The sequence below is a fragment of the Engystomops pustulosus genome, chromosome 3, assembly GCF_040894005.1.
Source record: "Engystomops pustulosus chromosome 3, aEngPut4.maternal, whole genome shotgun sequence".
In the NCBI taxonomy this organism is placed as follows: Eukaryota; Metazoa; Chordata; class Amphibia; order Anura; family Leptodactylidae; genus Engystomops; species Engystomops pustulosus.
In genome coordinates, this window is record NC_092413.1 from 193,992,510 (window position 1) to 194,016,919 (window position 24,410).

At 42.4% G+C, this 24,410-nt stretch overlaps 3 protein-coding genes across 5 annotated transcripts in view; 1 reads left to right on the top strand and 2 right to left on the bottom strand.

Moving 5' to 3' along the window:
* Positions 1-7,694, bottom strand: part of SH3YL1 (SH3 and SYLF domain containing 1) — a 48,781-nt gene extending 41,087 nt beyond the window's left edge. For both annotated transcript variants that reach the window (XM_072143477.1, XM_072143476.1), the window contains exons 1-2: positions 7,621-7,694; positions 796-906 (exon numbers count right to left, since the gene is read on the bottom strand). In XM_072143477.1, coding sequence (XP_071999578.1) covers positions 796-906; position 7,621 — 112 coding nt within the window. In that variant the 5' untranslated portion in view covers positions 7,622-7,694. The remainder of the gene's footprint in view (positions 1-795; positions 907-7,620) is intronic.
* A 98-nt stretch (positions 7,695-7,792) lies between these two features.
* On the top strand, positions 7,793-16,348 carry ACP1 (acid phosphatase 1). Of its 2 annotated transcripts, none has more exons than XM_072143479.1 (6): positions 7,793-7,982; positions 10,479-10,552; positions 12,348-12,461; positions 13,086-13,147; positions 15,010-15,115; positions 16,053-16,348. In XM_072143479.1, the coding sequence occupies exons 1-6, from the start codon at positions 7,940-7,942 to the stop codon at positions 16,128-16,130; spliced, it is 477 nt and encodes a 158-aa protein (XP_071999580.1). In that variant the 5' UTR covers positions 7,793-7,939; the 3' UTR covers positions 16,131-16,348. The 2 variants fall into 2 exon arrangements, with proteins under 2 accessions (XP_071999580.1, XP_071999579.1); XM_072143478.1 differs by lacking the exon at positions 12,348-12,461 and adding an exon at positions 12,176-12,289 and having other exon boundaries at positions 7,795-7,982.
* A 3,043-nt stretch (positions 16,349-19,391) lies between these two features.
* The window catches only part of ALKAL2 (ALK and LTK ligand 2), a 28,669-nt gene continuing 23,650 nt past the window's right edge, over positions 19,392-24,410 (bottom strand). The window contains exon 6 of the mRNA XM_072143481.1: positions 19,392-20,357. The gene's annotated coding sequence lies outside the window, so the exon portion shown is untranslated. The remainder of the gene's footprint in view (positions 20,358-24,410) is intronic.

Genomic DNA, 24,410 nt, shown 5'->3' on the forward strand with positions numbered 1-24,410 from the left:
TTTAGGGGGTAATAATGTTTTAATTAGGGGGCAGTAGTCCTGAAGAGAGTCAGGGACTCCTAGCATCATTGATGACTATAATTCCTGGGGTCTGGATCAGTGTTGTATAAAAAACTGCTGCCCTATGGTCCCCTACTTAAGAACACTCAACTTACATACGACCCCTAGTTACAAACGGTAATTGGTAATTGGTAATTTACTGTACTATAGTTCTAGGCTACAATAATCAGCTGTAACAGTTATCACAGGTGTCTGTAATGAAGCTTTATTGTTAATCCTGGTTCTTATGACAACCCAACATTTATAAAATCCAATTGTCACAGAGACCAAAAAAGTTCTGGCTGGGATTACAATGATAAAATATACAGTTCCGACTTCCATCCAAATTCAACCTACAGGGGCATATTTATCAAGCAGTCTGAAAGTCAGAATATTTCCAGTTGCCCATGGCAACCAATCACAGCTATCATTTTACCAGTGCTCATGAGTATTTTAAAGGGGAGCTGTGATTGGTTGCCATGGGCAACTGGAAATATTCTGACTTTCAGATTGCTTGATAAATATGCCCCACAGACCCTATCTTGTATGTAACCCGGGGACTGCCTGTATTACAGAATTTATTCAATAAAGGCCCAACAACACTGGTACCATTGGAACTTGTACTTGGATTGGAAATTAGACCAGGAATAATAAGATGATGCACTCATTCTCTGTATGTGAAGCTTTTTGTCCATAACCTTTGGATCTCCATGAAAAAAAAAGTTGTTCTTAGAAGAAATAAAGCACAGCTCATACCTGGAATAATTTTATCAGGTCCAGTTCTAGAACTGATTTCAGTGAATTCTCGCAGAATTTTTGCAGCTTTTTTGGCTTCGGACTTCAGGTTGGAAGGGATTGGGTTATTCACTGGGAACATAATACACAATGATTTAGCACAGTGGAAGTGGTGTATGTTCCTGCATACATTCAGTTGCTGAAATAAACCCATTCATTATTTTGATATGCACCAATAAGATATTAGGACAACTTAGCAGAATGTCTTTCCTCTACTAAAAAGTAAATTCACATGTGACTGAGCGAATAATTCACAATGTTCTCGTAGCAGATTTTCATCTTACATGGAAAGCACAAGCAATTACGGATTTTAGCACGTGATACATAGTGAGGACATCTATAACCAATGATAGCCTCTTATTGATCATCATATATGTGAGGTAGATACACTGGAATATACATATGTCAAACAAAAAAAACAAAGACCAGTACCAAATAGATGTAGAACAAAATAAAATCAAAGAGTTTTATTGGTATGCATTAAAAACATGCTTTTCCTCTCACGCATACATGGACTATGGTGATATTTCATATTTATTGTTGCTTTTTTGCTGATTTCATGTGATTTTTTTGATCCTTTATTATTGCTGAATTTACTTTGGCACTTTACCTGCACTTTGTCCATGCTGCTACATTGATTAGTATAGGTGAGGAGATCACAGTGTGTTACCCTCACGGTGGGATTTAGGAGCACACTGGGGTGTGGCATTTTTTAAGTGTTCTTAATGCATACCAATAAAACTCTTTGATTTTATTTTGTTCTACATCTATTTGGTACATGACAATGGCCTTTGGTTTTTTTGTTTGACACATAGTGAGGACATCATTAGAAAATAAACAGTTGCAAACAGTTTGCAAACTTGTATTACATCTGTTTTCAAGAAATTGTCAAAGGGCTTTTCCCACAAACACAAGTTAGGCTCCGTCACAGTAATGGAGCAGACGGCTGCGCATGACTGTACTGCTCCATTAATCTCTATAGAACTGACAGAAATTGCAGAGCACTGCGCTCACTGATCTCCGTCAGCTCCATAGAGATTAATGGAGCAGAACTGTCATGCGCGGCCATCTGCTCCATTACTGTGACGGAGCAACAAGGGGTCCGATGCAGGTTCAAGAGACCCCATCGGACCCCTCATTTTCGTGATCTGTGGGGGTATCATCACTGAGACCCCCAAGATCAGCAAGTTAGGGCCTATCCTGTGGATAAGGCATAACTTGTGTTCGTGGGAAAACCCCTTTAATTTTCCACAATTCTTCTGTATAAACCATTTATATCACCATTTATTGATTGTACAAGTCCAGTAGTTTCTGTCACTAAGGCTACATTCACACGACCGTATGATTTCTCCAGTCCCCTATTTACGGGCTGCATGTGCCCGTATAAACGTGACGTTTTTCATCCGTATGCAGCACGTATGTACCCCGTATTTTATACGCCCCCATAGACTTCTAGGGCATACGGAACTGAAACACGGGAGAAAATAGTACATGCTTAATATTTTTATACGGCCAGTATACGGTACGGTACACTCCAGTGTCAAAAATGGCAATATAAATGGTTGGTCGTATTGTCCACTAAAATGAATGTGGCGTATGTAATCCGTAAAAAAAACCCGTTTTCATATGTCCGTGTGAATGTAGCCTAATGGCCCATAAGGACCTGTGGGTGGTTTAGTGTCCCCAATTGCCCTCACAGAACCTCTGTACCAGTAAGCAATCACTGTAAGGGGGCAAGAAGAAGAGGCTCTGATAAGTGAAGGATCCATTTTTCTGGTACAAAGTTGCTGTGTCATTTATTTATGGGGAAAAAAAATAATAAAACTAAGTCTTTTATAAAACTTCTATATTCCCAGGCAGTGCTAGCACACAATCTTCTATTTTTGGAAGACCACCCCTATTTTGGAAGGCTCTCAAAATACCCAGCTCCATCGGGCAACCTTACTTCAGTCATGTAAAACCAGCTGGTGGACTGGAACTTTGACCTGGAAGCGGAAAACTTGAATGAAGTACATGAAAGACTTACGGTACTCAATTTAGCAAGTTCTGACCAATTTTAGAAAACAATTGAACACGAGAGCCGCTCTCGAATATCCAATAGACACTTTAACACTTGAAGGTTACCAACTGGATGCCTCATACTTACTATCTGGTTGGCGTTTTCCTTTGATAAGGTACATCTGCCGTGAGCAGGATTTAATAAAGTCACCTAAACATCCATAATTGTGCATTAGATATTCATGTGAAGCTCAGGAAAGGGACAAAATAGCGAGCAATAGACGAATAATTTCTGTCTAGAGGATTTGCTGAATTGATAGGTTCCGCATGCAATGATTAGTGACTACTCTGCTGGGAACATCTTTCATTTCCAGGATTGGTTGCTGATGAGACGATGGTATTGAGGATGAGTGAGTCAGCAGACGGGTCTATCAGCGAAAAATTGACTAACCATTTCATTTGGAGGTTTATAAGACAAGTGCGTCAACACGGGCAATTTGCATGGTGACTAACGTACATTTTGCTGGCTCCATGATCTCCGAACTCTATCTACCGATAGCCGGAGGTTTGATTATAAAAATGACAAAAGTCATCCTGAGAAGCAAAAGTTTTAATGATTTTTAAAAATTTGTAATCTTTGCATCAGAAATTAAAACCCATGTCCCCATAGGGAATAGTGTACACATTACCAAAGAGGTTTTAAAGTAAAAGTGGCTTTTTCCGGAAAAAAGATAAGTTAGATCAAGTTGGCTTTGTGTATGCAGAGCAGTGTCCTTAGTCCCATGGGAGTGGCCAGTTAGGAGTGGGACACTCCCATGGGACTAGGGACACAGCTCTGCATACACAAAGCTAACTTGATCTAACTTAGGTAAACATCCATCAGCAACTGTTCACTCTGATTGTTCTGGGTAGGAGAGGGTTGAATGAACAGAACATATAAGGTCACACTTCAGCACAGTGGCACCCAGAATAAGAATTCTGAATAAGAAGAGTCCCCTCTTTTATACAATACCGGGATTGTGCTTTATGTTTGCGATTCGCTTCTAGGAGCCACCAGTCCGAAGTTATGGGGGCACATAAGTTTCCTGTCAGACATTTCACGTTCTTTTAGGTGCAACCTGCTTGTACAGATATTTAAAAAGTGTCTGCACCAATGTGTCGCACGTGACCCTTTTGTGGCGCTGCTGCACTAGGCATCATGCGACAAAAATTAGTTGGACTGTGCGCCAGATTTATCATGCAAAGTCTGTCGCACGCCCTATGTTAAAGGTGCACCACAAAAAAATTGGTGAACTCTGTTGGGGCATTGCAGGGGGCGCCAGATTCATGAAGAACGGGCACCAAAAATCCTGAATCTGGCGCCCCCTGCACTATACACAGGCACATTGCATTTAGTGCAGTTTGAACTACTCTTACTAAATGCGCCCCATGGTTCCTAGAAGTTAGGACATATCAGATACATCATTGGCCATATAGGTCCTTTCCTATTAAGATGTATCTGATAAAGTACATCCTTGGCAGGGATGGGGTCTAACTTGCGGATCAGTGAGGGTCTCAGTGATCAACAGAAGGGGGGGTGGGAGCGATGAACCCCAGTCAGACCCCACGCCACCCCAAACTCCCCCATCCCTCCCGAGATGAGCGGGGCTTTATGGAGCCGACGAAGACTGCCGAGCGCCATACTGGTCAGATTGGAACAACATCGGACCCCCTTTTTTTTATCCATCTTATGGATAGGGGAAAAAATTTAACTTGCTACAACCCCTTTATCAATACATGTAACTTTGCAAGTGTGTGCACTTCTGCACAACTCTGCATCAGCAACATTTTAGAGCATCTATCAAAAAGTTTATGAAAGAATGTCTATTTACATTTCTTAATTACAACTTCGTATTTTTAGAAATCCCCCAGAACGCTCTCACATGGTCTGCTGGTTGTACTTCTGTAACAACTGTGACAATACAATGGGCAACTAGGAAAATCAAAATTACTATGGTGTCAGCTTGTGATCCGCTGCTGCTCCCGCACCCACGGTCACACAGCAGAACATGGAGACACGCATCTTAGGGAGTCACTTATTAATTGCAGGCTTTTAATAAGACAAAACCAGGTCATGGGGGGTGATGTGCATGATATAACACTGCATTGTATCGTATTCACTGCTTTATACTGGAAATCCTGCTTTCCTGTACAACGTGACCCTTACACATCAGGACCAGGAGTCCAAAAATTCTGTCCACAATAAGGACAGTTTATCAATTTTTACAATCTTGGATACTCCTAGGGAGAAGAGTTTTACTACCTCAGTATAGTCCTATAGGTGAAGTGCATTCTTAACATACTCCAGGGTTTGGTCAGACAAGGTGAACTGGTTTCTCTTCACATGATTTCCTGACTATCTACAAATAATATGCAAATCAGTTATACAATGTAACTGGCAATTTAGTGGTCTCCAATTTTTATATGGATGGAATCATTTTCAGGAGTATCACAAGAGATACTTGGAATGTTGTCTACAGCAGGGAGTACAGAGCAATGTATCTCCATGGTAACAGACTACACAAAACCCCTGCGTAGTCAGTGTATAATAGGCATTTTTATTATTCTTATTAATCTTAGAGGTTCTATGAGCGGTGTTTTCCTTCAGTCTGGTCCTTCCTGCATGTCATAATCATGAACACAGTTTTATTGCTGCTACCTTAACTTGGTTATCCATTGCTCCTTTTGATCACTGGTACTCAAACGGGTTGTCCGGGATTTTAGAAAATGCTATATATGGCTTGGGAAGGTGGTGGTGGGGAATTAAAACAAACATTTTTTACATACCTCCTCCTGTGCTCCTGTAACACCGGCGTATGTCACTGCTGGGCCACTGCTTTACTGAGGCTTTCAGTCCTGTCCCGAGCAGAGTTATGTCTGCTACACACTGTGGCAGGTGAACAGCTCTTTTTTTTTAATCCCAGACAACCCATTTAAAGGAATGTTACATAACAATATTGATCTGCTGTCCCAGTCTTGAAGACCACAAGCTTGATGTTATCTTAAAGATAAAATCTTAATCTTTAATATGACACACAAGCCATGTTTCTAGGTACTACAGAACCAAAGACAGAGGCCCCTGAAGTTACACTCCCCCCGCAGCCTCTAAAAGTGCCTCATTTCAGGCAATAACTTGACTCTTACCTCATTTGCTTATGACTTGGAGGAGATTTTATTTGTATACGGAACTTATTTGTATACGTAAACTCTGTGAGAGGGAATTCTATAACATCCTGTGGTTGAATAGTTAATTCCTTCAAGTTCTATTTGACCACTAAAGTCTTCTCTCCACTTGCTTTGTCCTCCAACCAAATATTTCCTATCTGACATATCACTTGTCTACTACTGTGCCTAAAGGCTGCCAGCTCGGACCTAGGCCGGACCTTTGCCACATGCCGATAGGGAACCACATCCTAGCATCATCTGCTCACTTCTGTCAGCAATTGTGAACGCATAGTCCAGATCCATGTGTACAGGTAGAACCATGGATAATTGGGGGGTCCCTTTGCTTCTACTTGTGGTTTTAGACCAAAAGCAGATCTGTAGGACATCGCCCTTAACTGTACAACAATAAGGCTAATTATTTCTACAATGGTTCTTATCCAGCTTGTTTTTGGCTATATGTAATATAATATACCGTAATATATACACACATTATTAGCCAAGAAAGATGGAAAAGCTGGAATCGGAATTTCCACAGTGTCCGCTGAAGGTTGTTGCAGGATGACTCCTCACTATGAGCCAGAATATTCATTTCAGCGCAGATACATGGAGCCCCTCGGGGATGATTGACAAGTCCAGATAACATCTGACAGGTCAGCTAGAACTCCTGGTCATTCAGGTACGGAAAACTAGAAGCCTGATCCACACCACGGCTATACCATGACATACTGTCACTCAGCACCCGTCCAATCACATCACTACTAGTGTGGAGAACCCATTATACACTTATGACTTGGAGAAGTCCAGAGCATTTAGTTGTAAAATGCCAAAAATACTAAATAACTCAATGGCTAAAAGGTGTTGTCTGGAGATAAAAAAACATGGCTGCTTTCTTCCAAACACAGCGCCGCACCAGACCATGGATTATGGCGTTTTGTGGCATGCGCTGACGTTTACATTGATACCATTTGTGGGACTGTACGATCACCTTTTATTTCAATTTCTATAAGTTGAGAAATGACAAGATAGGTGGGGATTTGGAGATTAGGGCGCTATTTTCTGTTACAGGGATCACCACCGGGAATAACCGTTTTTATATCAGGCGCAAGGACAGGAAACGGGATGTGACCGGAGCGGAGGGGCTGTGCCCCTGTAAAAAGAAGAAAAAAAACACAGACACGGCTCCGGCACCAGGAACACCACCCGTAAGTAAAGGGTTTTTTTTTTTTTGTAAAAAAACCCTCCCCAACCCACCTGCAGAATTTTTCAAATAGTCGGACAACCCCTTTAAGCAGATTTGTTAAAGGTAACTGTTTAAAAAATGGATACTTTTTGGACATCTGATTAAATTACAATCCATTTAAAAAAAAAAAAAGAACAGAAGCCAAAACACAAATGGGGACGAAGCCCCTAGGGGGTTGGGGATTATTGTCCATATTTACCCAGCACCAACCCCCCAGTTACAATGTAGATGTATTGCTGATACATCTATGCCCAGGAAAGCTGGGTGCTATGGATCATGCAGCGAGCGGCACACAGCTTCGCAGGGGGCTATACTGTGGGTGACAGGCTGAGGCTTGTACTTACTTGCGACCCCCGCTCCTCTACGGGGGCAGCGCTTCGTCCTGTCCCGCACCACACCACACCCGGCAATACAGGTGAGTGCCGGGGAGGCGTGGCTTACACCTGCCGCAGACCCCGCCCACCACCACTGACATGAGGCTGGGTCACGTGCTCCCCAGCCCTCTGACAGCGCCGCATGACGTCAGCCGCCCAGTCGTCGTTCAGGTCAGGCGTTCTGTCTGGACTAAGTGCCGTAAAGTGACGTACTTCCGGTAATGTGAATCTTCTACATCTTGTGCTGCGGGAGAGCGGCCAGAACGGCAGGAGACAGAGGGGAAGAGACATGGCGGCTGCTGGGAGCAAGTCTGTGCTGTTTGTGTGTCTAGGTGAGTAGAGGAACCACTCATACTGTAGTGTAATCCTCTCAGACTGGGGCTGGGGTTCCCCTGTAAGAAGTCACGTGTATGACTTTCATTCAGGTTTTCTAAACTATGTTTGGGGGATTTCTAGTTTGTCAGATGTATACCCTCCTGGGATATGGGAAGTTTGTGTGATAACCAATATGGCAGTAGTGAACCCCAGGATTGTATGATACTTATACTTCAATATAACCAACACTGTCACACTATGTGACTGCTTATAATACCGCCATACACTGCTCACCATGTATACTGTCACACTATGTGACTGCTTATACTGCCATATACTGTACTGCTATATAACTGCATATAATGCTGCCACACACTCCTCACCATGTATACTGACCCTCTATGTAACTGCTTATAATACCGCCATACACTCCTCACCACCTACAGTGTACTGCAGCATACCGGTTTCCTCCCACACTCCAAAAACATACTGGTAGGTTGATTAGATTGTGAGCCCCATTGGGGACAGATTTGGCAAACTACGTAATCTATGTGCGCTATATAAAGGAATTATTATTATTATTATACTGCGTATAATACCACCATACACTCCTCACCACATACACACTACTGCTATATAATGAAAGAAATGGTCTCCGCACTGGGTGGTAGCTTTTAACTTTTTTTTTTTACTGTAGGTACGATTTGTCATAAAGTAGAGCATCCATTTAATATTACGGACGTGTTTTGAATATTAAATGGATATTATACTTTATGACAAATTGTAACTACAGTAAAAAGAAGTTAAAAGTTACCTCCCAGTGCCAAGACCATTTCTTTCATTTGGATACACTGCTACTATCCACGAGCACGAGGTAAGAAGCGGTTTGAGTGCCGCCCATATTTGGAACTTTGATTTACTGATATATAGCTGCACAAATTCTTCATGTGGTTGAACTTCACTATTTGCATACAGTACTTGCCACTTCTCTACATCTTGGGTGATTTATGCCGTCGCTGGCCCCTGCATGTAACAAAAATGTTTTCCCATGATCGCACAATTGAATGCAGAGGAAGAAGACCATGTTCACGATCTCTTCATTTTCTCCCTTCATCATTCTGCCCCTTTTATTTAAGTGAATGTGATGTTTAGCTGGTGACAGGTTCCAATAGCTTATGCAATACTGATTTAAAAAAAAAAAATGCCTTTGTCAGCATTCTGACTATTTCCGTAGCTTAAAATAGTTTAAGAGAAACCTAGCATTGGCATTCTACCCAATTGAGGTAGATCTGGTGGTAGTTTTCTACTTCTATAATATCCCACCATCTTTAGCTTATCCTTTTACCTAGTCTAACAAAAATCTTTATTTGTGTTATATGCAAATTAGCTTTAGAAGCTACTGGGGCATGTCTGAGTACAGGGAGCTAAGGGTGATGTCAGACGTGCCATCTTGGGCGGGCTGCGACCCGATCGCATCAGCGTTTCTATGGTAACGCCTGTGATCGGAAACGCCTGCGGCTCGTTTCCAATCGCAGGCGTTACCATAGAAACGTCAATGCGATCGGGCTGCGGCCCGCCCTGGTGGGTGCGGCTTTGTCTGCGCTTGCAAACGCAGACAAAACGGAACATGTGACACCACCCTTAGTGCTCACCCCTTCATGGAATAACCCTTTAACTCTTGCACTAAGGATCTCCGTTTCCTAACCAACCGGTCTGGAGTTACTGAGTTATCTGAACAACATCATTCAATGCTGCTTCGTTAAAGGGGTTGGTCACTTTTCACTGAATCTGTTCCATCAGACATGCCTCTGTGTGTGTATATGTATCTGTGTCTTCGCCTCCTTTGAGAGATTCTGCCTTTCCCTATTATCACCATGCTGCCCTCTGCATATACAACTTCCTCTCTTGCGATGCTCCAGCCTGTCCTAATGGCATCTCCCACTTTGTCTGTATTCTCCCAGTCAGTCACTGACTGATACAGGAAAAGGGGAGGGGGAAGCAGAATGTAATAACTCTCCTTCTACAGCTCCTCCTTTTCAGCATGGCTGACAGAATAAAATAAAGACCCATGGAAGGTCTACAGAATGGCACAGCAGGGATGTTGAATAACTTGATGAACATTAAGGAATTATCCACAAGGCCATAAAGACACATGGGCAACTTGGGTAAAAGAGGGGGCCAACCCCTTTAACTTCTACAGAGTTAAATAGGAGTTACAGAAATGGTAGTGAGTGAAGTGGTTTCTGTTTCTCCAGCAGTTATGGGAACACTATGACATTAGCAGCAACTTTGGTTCTTTTATTTTGATCCCTTCATGGATTTGGGCTCTGTTCACATCTTCACCTTGCCACAGCGTCTGGTCTGTTATCACTATTCAGAACCAGGGCACAACGCAGCTAAAATTTGATGCAGCCATAAATTCCACTTCTTTCCATTATGAGTTTCTGCCCTGCTTTACCATTGAGAGTCAGTAGTTTGGTTCCTCTGTAGTGACGCTTGTAAATTTCTTGCAGGTAACATCTGTCGCTCTCCAATAGCAGAAGCCGTGTTTAGAAAGCTGGTACAGGATGAGGGGGTCGCACACGAGGTAAGGCTTCATGTTATTCTCAAATTGGCACAGAAAGTGTTTGGATATTCTAGGGCAGCGGATGAAGCCCAGAATCCAACAATAAAAATAACAAAATCTACCATCAAAATCCATCATGATAAACCAGCATTACCCAGGCACCATATATGTGGTAATCTTATATTTGTTATCCATGGTCTCCTTCCTTATAAAATCAACTTTTAAAATTATGCTAATGAGCATGAAGGGCTCTGCAGGGACATTACCTGAGACACTCCATGCAGAAGCTGTTAAACTGTGCAGGAGCATATTTTCCCTCCATTGGCACTCTTTTCCCCTCCCTGTGCCTACTATAACCTCACACAGTGCACAGCCAAGCATGCTTGGTTTTGATGGTAGAGTTCCTATAACCCCTTAATGGGTGCAGGTGCATGGAGAGGACTTGGCAGTAACACCTGTGAGGTGTTATCCCATCGTTCGCCACAAAGCTGCCCGCGGCTTCAAAAAGATGGTGGTGATCGGTCTCATTTTTAACCATTTCATTACAGTGTGCGATTAGCACATTGTAATGAATGAGGAGGAAAATCCCCATATACTGCTATACTGTAGCATGGCAGTATGCGATAGGATCAATCAGACAGCAAAGGGTTAAATTAGGGTTATTAACACATTGGGTATCGCCGCTTCCGAAAATGCCCGATCTATCAAAATATAATGACCGTTTTAAGTTGAAAATGGCACTTTTTTGCCTTTTTTGAAAAATTTCAATAAAAAGTGATCAGAAGGTCGTACAGTCCTAAAAATGTTACCATTGAAAACGTCATCAAAAGTCACAAAAAAATGACACCACCCACAGCTGGGACCCGACAACCATCCGGCCCGCATACACAGTGCTCTGAATAGGGACTGGTAGGCGTGGCCGGCCAGAAGCAGAGTTCAGCGCTGCTCCGGCGGCCATGTTTGTTTACATGGCGCATGGCCTAGAGACTTTTTTTGCTCGCTTCCGAATGTATGGCATGGAATATTAAATGCCATCACTATGAATAGCGATTTGTGTTGCAGAAACAAGCAGTCACAGAGCTCTTAAGGTGTAAAAATAAAAAAAGTTGTAGATTTTTGAAGGTGGGGAGTGAAAAATGGAAATGAAAAAACAAAAAAGGGCCTGGTCGTTAAGGGGTTAATAAAATATCCATACAGTAGGTCCTCAATATCTGCTTCCAAAACTGCGTCAAAGATCCTGTTGGCATTTGGCTTGTGTAATTGTGCAAAAGGTCTTCCATCTTTTGGATGCATCCCTTACACAATCATTTACTAAGGGTCCGCGGACCGCACTATTGTCGGAATATCCAACGAAGGGCTTTTTGTCGCACGCGATCGGATTTTGGCGCATGAGCGCCAGCTTTATTGTGACACAAATCGGGGGGAAAACCCCTTTAAGATATGTGCCATAAAAGAAACTTTTTTTTTTTTTTTTTTGTAATGTGACTGTACTGCCACGTGAACGTAAATTTGATACACCACATCCATGCGTATAGTGCATGTACATTTACCAATTTTTAATCTTTAGAACTTTTTTGAGGAAAACTCATCTTTTGGGCTAATGGAAGGAAATGTACGGATACAATGTGTGTCTTTGTGTTGCAGTGGAGCATAGACAGTGCGGCCACCTCTACCTATGAAATAGGGAACCCCCCGGATTATCGCGGGCAGAGCTGTATGAGGAAGCACGGTGTTAATATGAGTCACACAGCCAGGCAGGTAAGTTACCACCACTACCTCCTTCGCTCAATCCTATCCATTATGTTTTGTGTTGCAGTGGTCCATAGACAGCGCTGCTACCTCTGACTGGAACGTGGGTTGCTCCCCAGATACAAGGGCCGTAAAGTGCCTAAAAAGCCATGATACCGAAACAACGCATAAAGCACAGCAGGTATAGGACAGTCCATGTTCTTCTCGGTTTCCTCCATAGCTCTCTCCTGCTGGCTTCCTCCACCAGGACTCTTGGCGTCTTGTGACAATTGTATATGGTTTCTATAGTGCGAAGCCAAATCCAAGCTGCAGTATAATCCAATGTCTCCAACTCTAGTAAATGTCTTTATGACCTAGGACTCGAGGTGTGACCGTGTATAACTTGGAGATATGGGATGGCACATACATCCTGATCCACCAGCGGTTATTTAGTAGAGCCATCATTGATAGACGGTTCAATCCCTATACACAGTCAGGAGCATCCTGTCTATCAGCTACCTATGGGGGGGGGGGTAGTCAAATTTTTTCCTACAAAATTCTAACAGCATAAATATGCTGACTGATTCCCTTCATCCGGAATCAGGCGGTACGTTGCCCCACACATGTGGTACCGCACCGTACAAAGGGAAAGGGTAGAACATGTTCTATCTTTCCCCCGGTCGTGCGCAGTGCATCGCTATAGAGATTGGGTGACAATGCCTAAAGAATAGTCCATTGTGTGTATATGAAGAACTCCTCAAAACTTGCTACGCTTTATGACGTGGTGAATGCAAAACAATAATCCTGGGTTTGTTTTTGTCTGCAGATCACAAAACAGGATTTCCTCTCCTATGACTATATTCTGTGCATGGATGAAAGTAATCTAAGGTTAGTATACCATTATCCACAAGTGCTCCTACATGTAGACAGGATTTGATAAGATTTTGCAAACATTTCTAGGTACACCAAAGTCAGGGAGGTAAAAATGATCAGGCGTGATTGCTCACAGTTTTGCTACCCTATTCAACTTTGGGGTCTATATTAGATTTTTATATCATTTTATTTTTTATTTTATTTATTTAGTAGAAGTTTAGTTGGATAAAAGCCTGTGCTCAAATTAATACATGTATGTTATAATGCTGTTAAGGATGTATGAAGGGGGTTCATGGGCAAATGCAGCCACACCCCCCTCTGCTGACCCATCATTCAGTGTGCGAATGATCCGCTCCCATGGTGGTCTGTATGACTTGTCATTCAGCAGGCTCTATAACATTGTGCCCAAGGCAAATTCTCCACACACCGCAATATTGTGTTATTGCAGTATATGGTTGGAGCAATCAGACCCCCAAAGGGTAAATTACCCTCAGGCCTAAAAAGTATTAACAAAATTGGTAGTAAAAATTAAAATCTCCTCCCTTTCTCCATCAGCTCCATAGAGATTAATGGGGCAGAGCGGTCATGCGCGGCCGTCTGCTCCATTAGTCTGACAGAGCGACTAAGGGTCCCTCGTTTTTCGTGATCTGTGGGGGCATTGTCACTGAGAACCCCACTGGTCAGCAAGTAAGGGCCTATCCCGTGGATAGGGCCTAACTTTAGTTTGTGGGAAAGTATCTTGTGTTCTTGGGAATACCCCTTTAGAGGAATTTTCCCTTTCACAACAAGTTGTCACTTATCCACAAGTCACAAAGTGGGGACTCCATTGCACCCCAAATAAATGGAGATGTATGTTGAACATGCAGGGTGCCACTCCATCTACTGTCTATGGTACTGATAGAAGCAGGGCAGCACGGTGGCTCAGTGGTTAGCATTACAGCCTTGCAGCGCTGAGGACCTGGGTTCTGAGGATCAACATCTGCATCCGCATCTGTTTGTATGTTCTCTCCGTGTTTCCGTGGGTTTCCTCCCACACTCCAAAACATACTGGTAGGTTGATTAGATTGTGAGCCCCATTGGGGACAGGGACCAATTTGGCAAGCTCTGTACAGCGCTGTGTAATCTGTGTGCGCTATATAAAGGAATTATTACTTATTATAAGTAGCTTGGCTTCCCACTCGTTCTGTGGATATTTCTTGGTACAGGAGTGTTTTTCAGTGTGGTATACAAATGTGACTAGACCTGGGGACACGAATATTCTAAAGAAACATTCAGCCTTCTCCGCCTGTTTTATTCTATGAGACGGACGCTCTATGACTTAAAGGGGCTGGCCACTTTCCGTAAATGGATATTATTTGTGTAACAAGTTATACAATTCTCCAATATACTTTCTGTATCAATTCCTCAGTTTTCTAGATCTCTGCTTGCTGTCTGTCTATCTATAAAAAGCCTCTCTATTTACTTCCAGTGGATAGAATCAGTCTACGGTCATGTGATGGACACGCAGGTGCACGAGCCGCTATTATCACTAGTAATAAGAGTTGTCTGTTAACGGCTCATGCCTAAAGAAGCAAAGCAAGCGGAGATCTAGAAAACAGGAAGATATTGCTACAGAAAGTATGTTGGAAAATTGTATAATTTTTTTTTTTTTTTCTTTCGGCAAATAATTGATACGGTTTGTGTAAGTGGACAACCCCTTTAACCAACGACAAGTTCTTATTCTCCAAAATGAGAACAACTCCATAGTTGAGCTCTTCACTGGGTGACTAATTGTAGACTGCGAAATTAAGTGTAACCAAGTATTCCCAGATGTAGGAATCCTCTTCTTCTTCTCTGATATTTGAGACTGATTGAAATCAGTGGATTTTGTTTTGCAGAGACTTGAAACGTAAATGTAGCCAAGTGCAAAACTCCAAAGCGAAGATCGAGCTGCTCGGAAGCTACGACCCACAGAAACGTCTCATCATTGAAGATCCATATTATGTAAGTGTTTTATGTTTTGGCTTTTTTTTTCCCCCCAAATTGTCTTAACTAAATATTTTAAGAAGTTTTAGAAGCCGGTCTCCTCTGTAAAATGGAAAGTTCTGGGATCAGATTTAAAGGAACATTCCAGTTGCAGCTAATTCATTGAATAATGCCATGTGTCGGGCCTGAAGGGAGGTGCAAGGTCTATTTTCATTGTATTCCTATAACCTGGAGTCCTCCTCCCTTCACACCCTGCAGAAGGTATTATTCTATGTATCCGTTATAACTGCATTGTTCCTTTAACTTTTTGCCACTACAATAAGATTTTTGAAGGTGGGGAGTGAAAAATAAATGTAAAAACTAATAAGGGCTGCGGTGGGAAGGGGGTTAAAGAGGAGAATCTCCCTTTTCATATCTTATCAGGCTTTTATTTCTAAGTTGTACCGAATCTGAGATATCCACTGTTGGATATAAGTGTGTGGTTTTTTTTTTTTTTGGTTTTTTTTTTTTTTTAAATACCTTTGTAATAATTTTTGGGATGATAAAATGGAGATTCCTCTTTCAGAGCACACCAGTATTGTGTTTCTAGGTGCCAGAGTGCAGGGGATATGATTGTTTGAAGTCTTTTGTGTGTGTGGCCGTGGCCATATGACAGCCGTAAAGGGATTGTCCAGTATTTGCCCAAAAAAACCCATTTTGGTCGTCTTTCATTAATGAAATCACTCCTATACACGGGTTGCACCTTTATATTGAAGTGAATGGGCCTGAGCTGCAATACCATACACGGCCTGGGGACAGTTGTGGTGCTGTTTTGTAGACAGCAGCCACATTTCTTCTAATCCTAGTCTGTCTTTTATATTTCTTCTATACAATACAGACCATGGATGTGTTTTTGATTTATCTTGACCATGAGCACATGAATAAATGTGCAGCTAATATCTCTTCTGTTTTGCAGGGCAGTGATGAGGATTTTGAGACGGTCTACCAGCAATGTGTCAGGTGCTGTAAATCCTTCTTGGAGAAGAGCTCCTAGTATTCCCCATCTCGCCGTGTGCCGTGGCCGTATCCGTTGCTTTCTGACAGTACATGAATCTTTTAGTCTCGTGTTTTAACAATGGAACAAGACGTGATGTATAATTTATACCACAATGTTAGAGCATTTCATGTTGGGTTTTTCCCGAATCCACAGTCTCTGCTATAATCAGGCCCTGGTTTTATTATGAAATGGAAAATAAAGACCATTTTAATTTAGACGATTGTGTGCTCAGTTTTGCTTCATGTTTCATCTCAAGGGATTCTGTAGAGAAGGAAACCATTGAATCCCTACTACTATATCGATAACTAACCCGAGAAAAATCCTCTGCAAAATCCATGCAAACCTGTGATCTATGTACATGCATGGCATGCGGATTCTCCTCAAATTTACAGGCTCATGCTCACATTATGTGCAGAGTGAACAAACTCCTCCTGGTGCTTCCTCCTCCTCTCACGTCCTGTTTTTGGATCACATCTACTCTATTCTCGATTAGTCAAACCACTGCATACAACATTCAAATATAGGGTGGCACAATAGACCCCACAACAGAGCACAGACAGACCCCATTAAGTTACTGGGGGTCTGCCAGGTACTGCTAGGGATGATTACCTGAGTAACTGACAGCAGAATAAACAAAGCCATACAACTAAAGTATTATGACAAACATGCAATAACCACAAATGCCTATGTACAGTGGGTAAGAAAAGTATTCGGACCCTTTTAATTTTTTTTTTTTACTGTTTCATTGCAACCAATTGATATGATAAAAATTGTGTTTTGTTTTCTGTTACACTTTGCTCCTCATCTTGACATAAAGTAAATATTGCTGATTTATTAAACAAGAAACAGAAATCTCACATGCTTGGAAGTATTTGGTCCCTTTTTTGTGCCACTCCCTATTTAACTCGCATACTGTCCGTTTCCTTCTGATCCTCCATGAGATGGTTCTACTCCTTTTATTGGAGTCCAGCTATCTTTAGTTAAGCTGATTGTACTTGATTAATAAAGGCACCCACTTGTCTATATAAGACCTCACAGTGCATGTCAGACTACATGATAATCATGAGGTCTAAAGAGCTCAGAGACCGAATTGTGGCAAGGCACAGATATGGCCAAGGTCACAAAATAGGTGGTCTTCATTATCCTTAAGGGGTTGCTGGTGAGTTTCCCATTATTGGCCTACTCGAAGTCATCAGACAAAAAAAAATAGTTTTTTTCCCCCAAACTCTCAGATGAGCATTTTCCAGAGGGGCTCTACTCCCCAGAGACAGAGGACACAAGCTGGCAGGGAGCCAGGTAAACGTCAATATAAGTTATTGTATTAACCACTATTGCCAGAAGTTTACCGTATATACTTGTGTATAAGCCGAGTTTTTCAGCACAAAAAATGTGCTGAAAAACGTCCCCTCGGCTTATACATGAGTCAATATACCCGTAAAAAATACTTAAAATAATAAACTTATATACTCCCCCTCCGGTGGCCCCGATGCGCGGCTCGTCTTTAGCTTTCCACGCCATCTTTTCTTCTGCTGGGCGCCGCCATGTTTCGCCCCCGGGTGGCGCCTAGTGTGACGTCAGCAGTGGCGCGTCATACTATGCGCCTGCCAGCCGGGGAGCACGTTTGCGGCGCCCTGCAGAAGAAAGAAGACGGCGCGAAAGCCTGAAGACGAGCAGCGCTGCACATCGGGGCCATCGGAGGGTGTGTATACAAGTTTTTTTTTTGTTTTTTTTTTTATAATGTTGGGTGGGGCTGTATACTGCTGGGGGCAGGCTGGGCTGGCTGTATACTGCTGGGGGGCGGTTGGCTATATACTGGGGGGTTCTGTGACCAATGCATTTCCCACCCTCGACTTATACTCGAGTCAATAGGTTTTCCCAGTTTTTGGTGGTAAAATTAGGGGTCTCGGCTTATACTCGCGTATATACGGTAATAAAAGCTGTTTGGGGATAAGCTATTTGTCGTCTGTTAGGACCTGAGGCTCAAAAAGGATGACAGGTTCCCTGAAATGGAAGAAGTTTGGGATGTCCACAATTCTTCCTCGACCTGGCTGTCCAGCCAAATTAAGCAATTGTGGGAGAAGAGCCTTGGTTAGAGATGTAAAGAAGAACCCCAAGATCACTGTGTCTGAGCTGCAGAGATGCAGTAGGGAGACAGTTCCACAAAGTCACAGCCTCCACCAGTTGGGGTTTTGTGGCTGAAGGAAGCCTCTCCTCAGTGCAAGACATGGAAGCCACATGAAGGGCTCCCAGACTATGAGAAATAAAATTCTCTGGTCTGATGAGACGAAGATTGAACTTTTTGGTATTAATTGTAAGTGCTATGTGTGGAGAAAACCAGGCGCTGCTCATCACCTCCCAAATACAATCCCAGCAGTGACCTACGGTGGTTGCAGCATCAGGCTATGGGGGGGAAGGACAGGACCACTGGTTGTAATGGAAGGAAAAATGAATGCGGCCAAGTACAGAGATATCCTGGATGAAAACCTCTTCCAGAGCTCTGGACCTCAGACTGGGCCAACAAGACAATGACCCTAAGTACAGAGCTAAAATAACACAGCAGATGCTTCAGAACATCTCTATGACCATTCCTGACTGGCCCAGCCAGAGCCCGGACCTAAACCCAATGGAGCCTCTCTGGGGAGACTTTTAAAGGGGTCTGAATACTTTTTGTACCTGCTGTATGTACCTACATATGCAACAGAATGTTTACATGCATACTAATGCACTTCCATACACTATATACTAACACACGCCCTGCGTGCACTTACAGTTTACACATACATACTGCAAGGCTGTGCTGTGACCCCTCTAGCAAGACCGACTGCAGTATGAAAAGGAGGGAGACTAAGCTCTCGCTTATCCTGCTGTACAGATTGTACTATCAGCCAGTACACTCCTATAGCAGTGGCAGGCAGATTCTAAACTAAATGAACATTTTGGACGGCCTGGTGCCCCAGGTGGCCACCCAAAACGGCCAATGCAGATCTGCCAATGCGTATATACTATGCATGTCCAAAAGCTGTAAAGTGATTGTAGCTATGAAGATGCCGCACCAACTATTTCCATTATCCTGTAGCCACATCATAAGCATAGCAAGATGATCTGCTGGGACCCCCCTGTCGATCTTCAGATTCCCCCCACACTAATAGGTGGAGGATGCATCTTGCCACTCTATTCAATAGTATGGGAGAGCCAAGGTCCTGTAGATTCCCCATCCTTCTACCACACGCACAATGTTGTATATATACCAAACACTTTATTATGTATGTCATATTTACATCTATTTACATATTGCACATGTCACTGGAATGTTTTATACATGTAATGTACAGAAAACTCTTAGGCTCTATGGGGGAGATTTATCAGAAGTGTCTGAGAGCAGAACTGTCTTAGTTGCTTATGGCAACCAATCAGAGCTCAGCTTTCATTTTCCCACAGCTGTTTATGAAATTCAAACTGAGCTCTGATTGGTTTCCATGGGCAACTGGAACAGTTTTACCTCAGAAACTTCTGATAAATCTCCCCTATACGTCTACATACAAATCCGTTAACCCCCGTCTCCGCAGTCTTGTATATAAAGCTCTCCTAGGATGGCCTCTGCATAACAATACATTGTCCTGTGCAGACAATGAACAAGGCAATTTGTCATGCAATTATTCGAGAGGAAAAAAAAAACTAAACGTTCTGTGACCATAAATATTCAACGTAGGGTTATATATCTGAACCAAACGTTGGTTCTTTTTGGCTGCATAAGCATTAAATACATTGATTTACCAGTGTTGCAAAGCAGGAGTTGTATACACAATCGCAACGGAAAATAATACACAGAACGTATGCAATATATTGTTCTTAAAGAGGTCACAAACAAGTCTTTTTGGCAGCATAACACATCAGACCCAAACATCTCCCAAAAAACGGCCATTTGCCAGTAGAGGCATGAGGCACGCAACGCCTCAATGGTTCCTATTTTTCGGCAATGACTGGCCTGACCGTGGGACAAGGGCACTAGGAGCGCGGCCTTACAGTCATTGTAACACTACATCCATCTGCATACAGAGAGGGACAACATGGAAAATGGACGCTGTGAGGATTATGGAAGTACATTAGTTTGTCAATATGCAAAAATAAATGTATTTGTTCACAATGGGATGTGCTAGAAGCATCTGCGTCTGTTCCCTGTTGGTTTCCAAGGCACTTGGTCTTTATTTCATGCTCTTTTGATATCTGGAAAGAGAAAAAAAAGAGGAAAGTTACAATGCAATTCTATGCAAAGGGAGAACACCATAAAATGGAAAGGCTACAACCATAGAAACAGTACAGGCAGATAAATACACCTCAGACATGTGATATCCAAAAACCTGTATCTCAGCCTGACCTGTTGTACTGATTTTCTATTCTTAGTATGTCAATTTATGCTGCAGCCATCACTAATGTAAAAATACTTAATTTCTGGTTCTGTAGCGCACACATTTCTAATCTTGTCTGAAAGTGAAGATTCTTATCTTTAATATGACACCCAGAGCATGTTTCTTGGTAATATAGAACCAAAGATAGGATCATCTGAAGAGACAATCCCCCAATCTCTGACTTGATTTGAGGTGATTTTTTTTTTTTATAGGCAAATGGGCAAGATTTCACATTAAAGAGGGAAAATCATACCCGACCTGAGGGGGCTAGTAGTTGGTGAAAGGTTCCCTTTAAGGGGTTCCCCTTGTCAAGGATCCTCCTCTTTCATAGTAAAGCACAGTTATAACACTCTTTGTTCGCTTCATTACACACTAGAGCAGTGGTTCTCAACCTGTGGGTCGGGACCCCAGCGGGGGTCGAACGACCAAAACCGGGGGTCGTCTAAAGCCATCGGAGCCGCAATTTTAATGTGTTTTTACTGCGAGTTGCATGGTTTGGGGTCACCACAGCATAAGGAACTGTATTGTGGGGTCACAGCATTAGAAAGGTTGAGAACCACTGCACTAGAGATTGTGTGTGTGCTGGCTGGAATGTCCGGCCCGAACGCTGACAATCAGAACTGAGTTCTCTTCCGGTTGGCAGTGTTCAGATCGGGCGGGACACATCACTAGTATGAAGGCCCATTTCACACCTGTGCTTTTCACATTCTTGTTATGCGTTTTTTGACAGGTTTTAATCTCAGCATGTTCTAATTTTGCAAGTCACCCGTGTGAAAAACGCACCATAAGGGTGATGAAACACGTGACACTTTGAACGCGTTTTTGGACCGTATTTGAGCAGTCTGTCAAAAAACGCATGCGTTTTTGACCAGTTTCAATAAAGATAATTGGTCAAACCTGTCAAAAACGCATGCGTTTTTAATGGACTGGTTAAAAATGGGCCAAAATCGCCACGTGTGCCATCACCCTAAGGCCGGTGCCACGCGCTAGTGCCCCCACGCTAGTGCCCCCTATGCGCTAGAGTCGCGTTATGAATGGACGCCTAGTGGTACGTGTGACCGCAGCCTGAATTTGAATGATTGGAATACCCCTTTAAGCATCTAACACAAGCCTTATGTAAAAGACCATCCAGTGCTAGATCCTTCTAAAACCTCTACAGTCCCATATTCCTCACAGCTGAGAATATCCATAATTATATTCAGCATAGAAATCTCTGGACTGAACATCCTGAGCTCCAGGGGATGGCGTTCATCTACGCGGATACACTGGAGCAAACTAGAAGAGCAGGAGAGAGATTTGTGCTGCAGACACAGTAGACTGCTCAGAATGTAAAGCCGTGTCCACATGTCCAGAACAAAGACGTTTAGAAAATTCACAAGCTCCAAAAACATTCTGTGGGGCAGATTTATCAAACTGTCTAAAAGTAAGAATGTGCTTAGTTGCCCATGGCAACCAATTACAGCTCAGTTTTCATTTTACCAGTGCTAATGAATATTTTAAAGGGGAGCTGTAATTGGTTGCCATGGGCAACTAAGAACATTCTTACTTTTAGACAGCTTGATAAATCTGCCCCTGTGAGTGTCTTTAGACTACTGTGAGGTGGGTGAGGTCCGAGATTTCTGATCCAGCCCAGGATCACCCGTCTGGCTGTAGAAAGCCTTATTGGGTGCAGAAACTAATGTTACTGATAACTCTGGAATGGTCATGGGCAGCGAAAAAAATCCATGAGTGTCCTAATTAGTGGAATTGAAGGATGCTAGGAAGCGAAAGGTTCTCTTTGAAGAGAGGCTTCCACCTCCACCCGTTATTGTAAACTGCTGTCAGCAGTAGAGAAATGCAATGGGATTTCCAACTTACCTTTATTACGTACATTATACCATTTCACAGCTTAATCCATATGGCAATTACGGGCATAACTACAGTGGTAGCAGCCATAGGAGCCGCAGTGTCAGGGGGTGCTAATGTTACTGATAACTCTGGAATGGTCATGGGCAGCGAAAAAAATCCATGAGTGTCCTAATTAGTGGAATTGAAGGATGCTAGGAAGCGAAAGGTTCTCTTTGAAGAGAGGCTTCCACCTCCACCCGTTATTGTAAACTGCTGTCAGCAGTAGAGAAATGCAATGGGATTTCCAACTTACCTTTATTACGTACATTATACCATTTCACAGCTTAATCCATATGGCAATTACGGGCATAACTACAGTGGTAGCAGCCATAGGAGCCGCAGTGTCAGGGGGTGCACCATTATATATATATATATATATATATATATATATATATATATATATATATATATACACACTGTACATCATAATATGTATATAACATATATGTGATGTATATGTGTGTATCTGTGATGTGTATATGCAGTATATGTTTGTGTATGTGTGTAAGAGTTTATAACTGTGTGTGTATGAGTGAAGAACTGTACATTTATGTATATAGGTATAGAAATGTATAAATAAATAATGTATATAAGAGTGTAATATGGATATTTTTAAGTGGGAAGGGGGGCCCCATTCAGAAGTCTGCTATGGAGTCCTGCCTCTCCTAGTTACTCTTATTGTAATGAGGCAGTTGGTGCACCCAGGAAGTTTAGTCAGCACCCAGAGCACTGCTATTCCTGCCAAAATTATTTCTCTATTCCTTAGTTGTCGCCCCAGGCTTCGCACAAAGCAAATCTCCTGATTTTCTGATGGAGAGGTTTTTGGTCCAGGCAGGAATAGTAGTGATCTCAGTGTTCAGGACGTGACCTTGCTGCACCAACTGCCATATTAGCATATGGATTCAAATGGGAATTTCTCAGAAAAGAACATAATGGACAGATGTAATAAGGGTTTAATTGAAATCACAGTACATTTCTCTACAGCCAGCAGATTACAATGCCCGGTGGAGGTGGTAGACTTCCTGTAAGACCCACTACCAGAAAGAAGTCTTTTATCACTAAAGCCTTATAACTCGGTGACGTTACATCCATGGTCACATAACTCAGTAAACCTTACACAGATCTCATTATTTAATTCATAGTACAAAACTAAACTACTACTTAATGCTAAAACTTTAACACAATCAATACTGAAGGCTTGCGACATAACATCTTGAGGTCCAGAAGACCTTGGCTAAACACAATTGCGGGAATGCTATGTTGCAAGTATCACCTAGACGGAACCGCATGACTTTTGCTTAAATACTTTGTGTGCAGAGTATAATCTTCATATTGTTGTGTTTAGCTTAGTAAAGAACAGGTTGTATACTTCATCGCTACAACTCTAACCATGCCCAGTGAGATGTAGACTGTCACGCCATGGTCGGAATTGTAGCTTCTATTTTATGCCATAATGGGGAACCATCAGGGATATAGTTAAAGACTCTAAAAAGGCAGCTTAGATATAGGTCAACTCTATGTAAGGTTGATGCCTATATATTGGCAGCTTAGATACAGCAGCTCAGTGCTATGTATGGTAGGTGCCTCCAGTTTCTCAGTCACATCTTTCCTGAATGTAGTGAGAATGGAGTAAAAGGAGAAAACTGTAACCATTGAAGCTGCATATTTCTCTGTAGGCTCAGATTCTTGACTATATACTCATCTACTCCTTCTTCTAACATTAAAAGGTTAATGATAAAGGATTGTCTGGTGGTCTATGTAATAAATCTCAGCCTTCTTGTGGCTCAGCCTTCATAGTGGGGCACAATGTTGAAGAATTTTGCTATCCCAAAATAAATAATGCTATATTCTAGCCATAGGCATTGTTTGGCTTGGTAGAAAGCTTTGTAAATGAGCGGAGCCCTGACTTGTACTCACAAGGAGACAGGGAATACAAGGACAACAATACACAGCAACGCTAGAAAACCACAGTCCTGATGTGTGA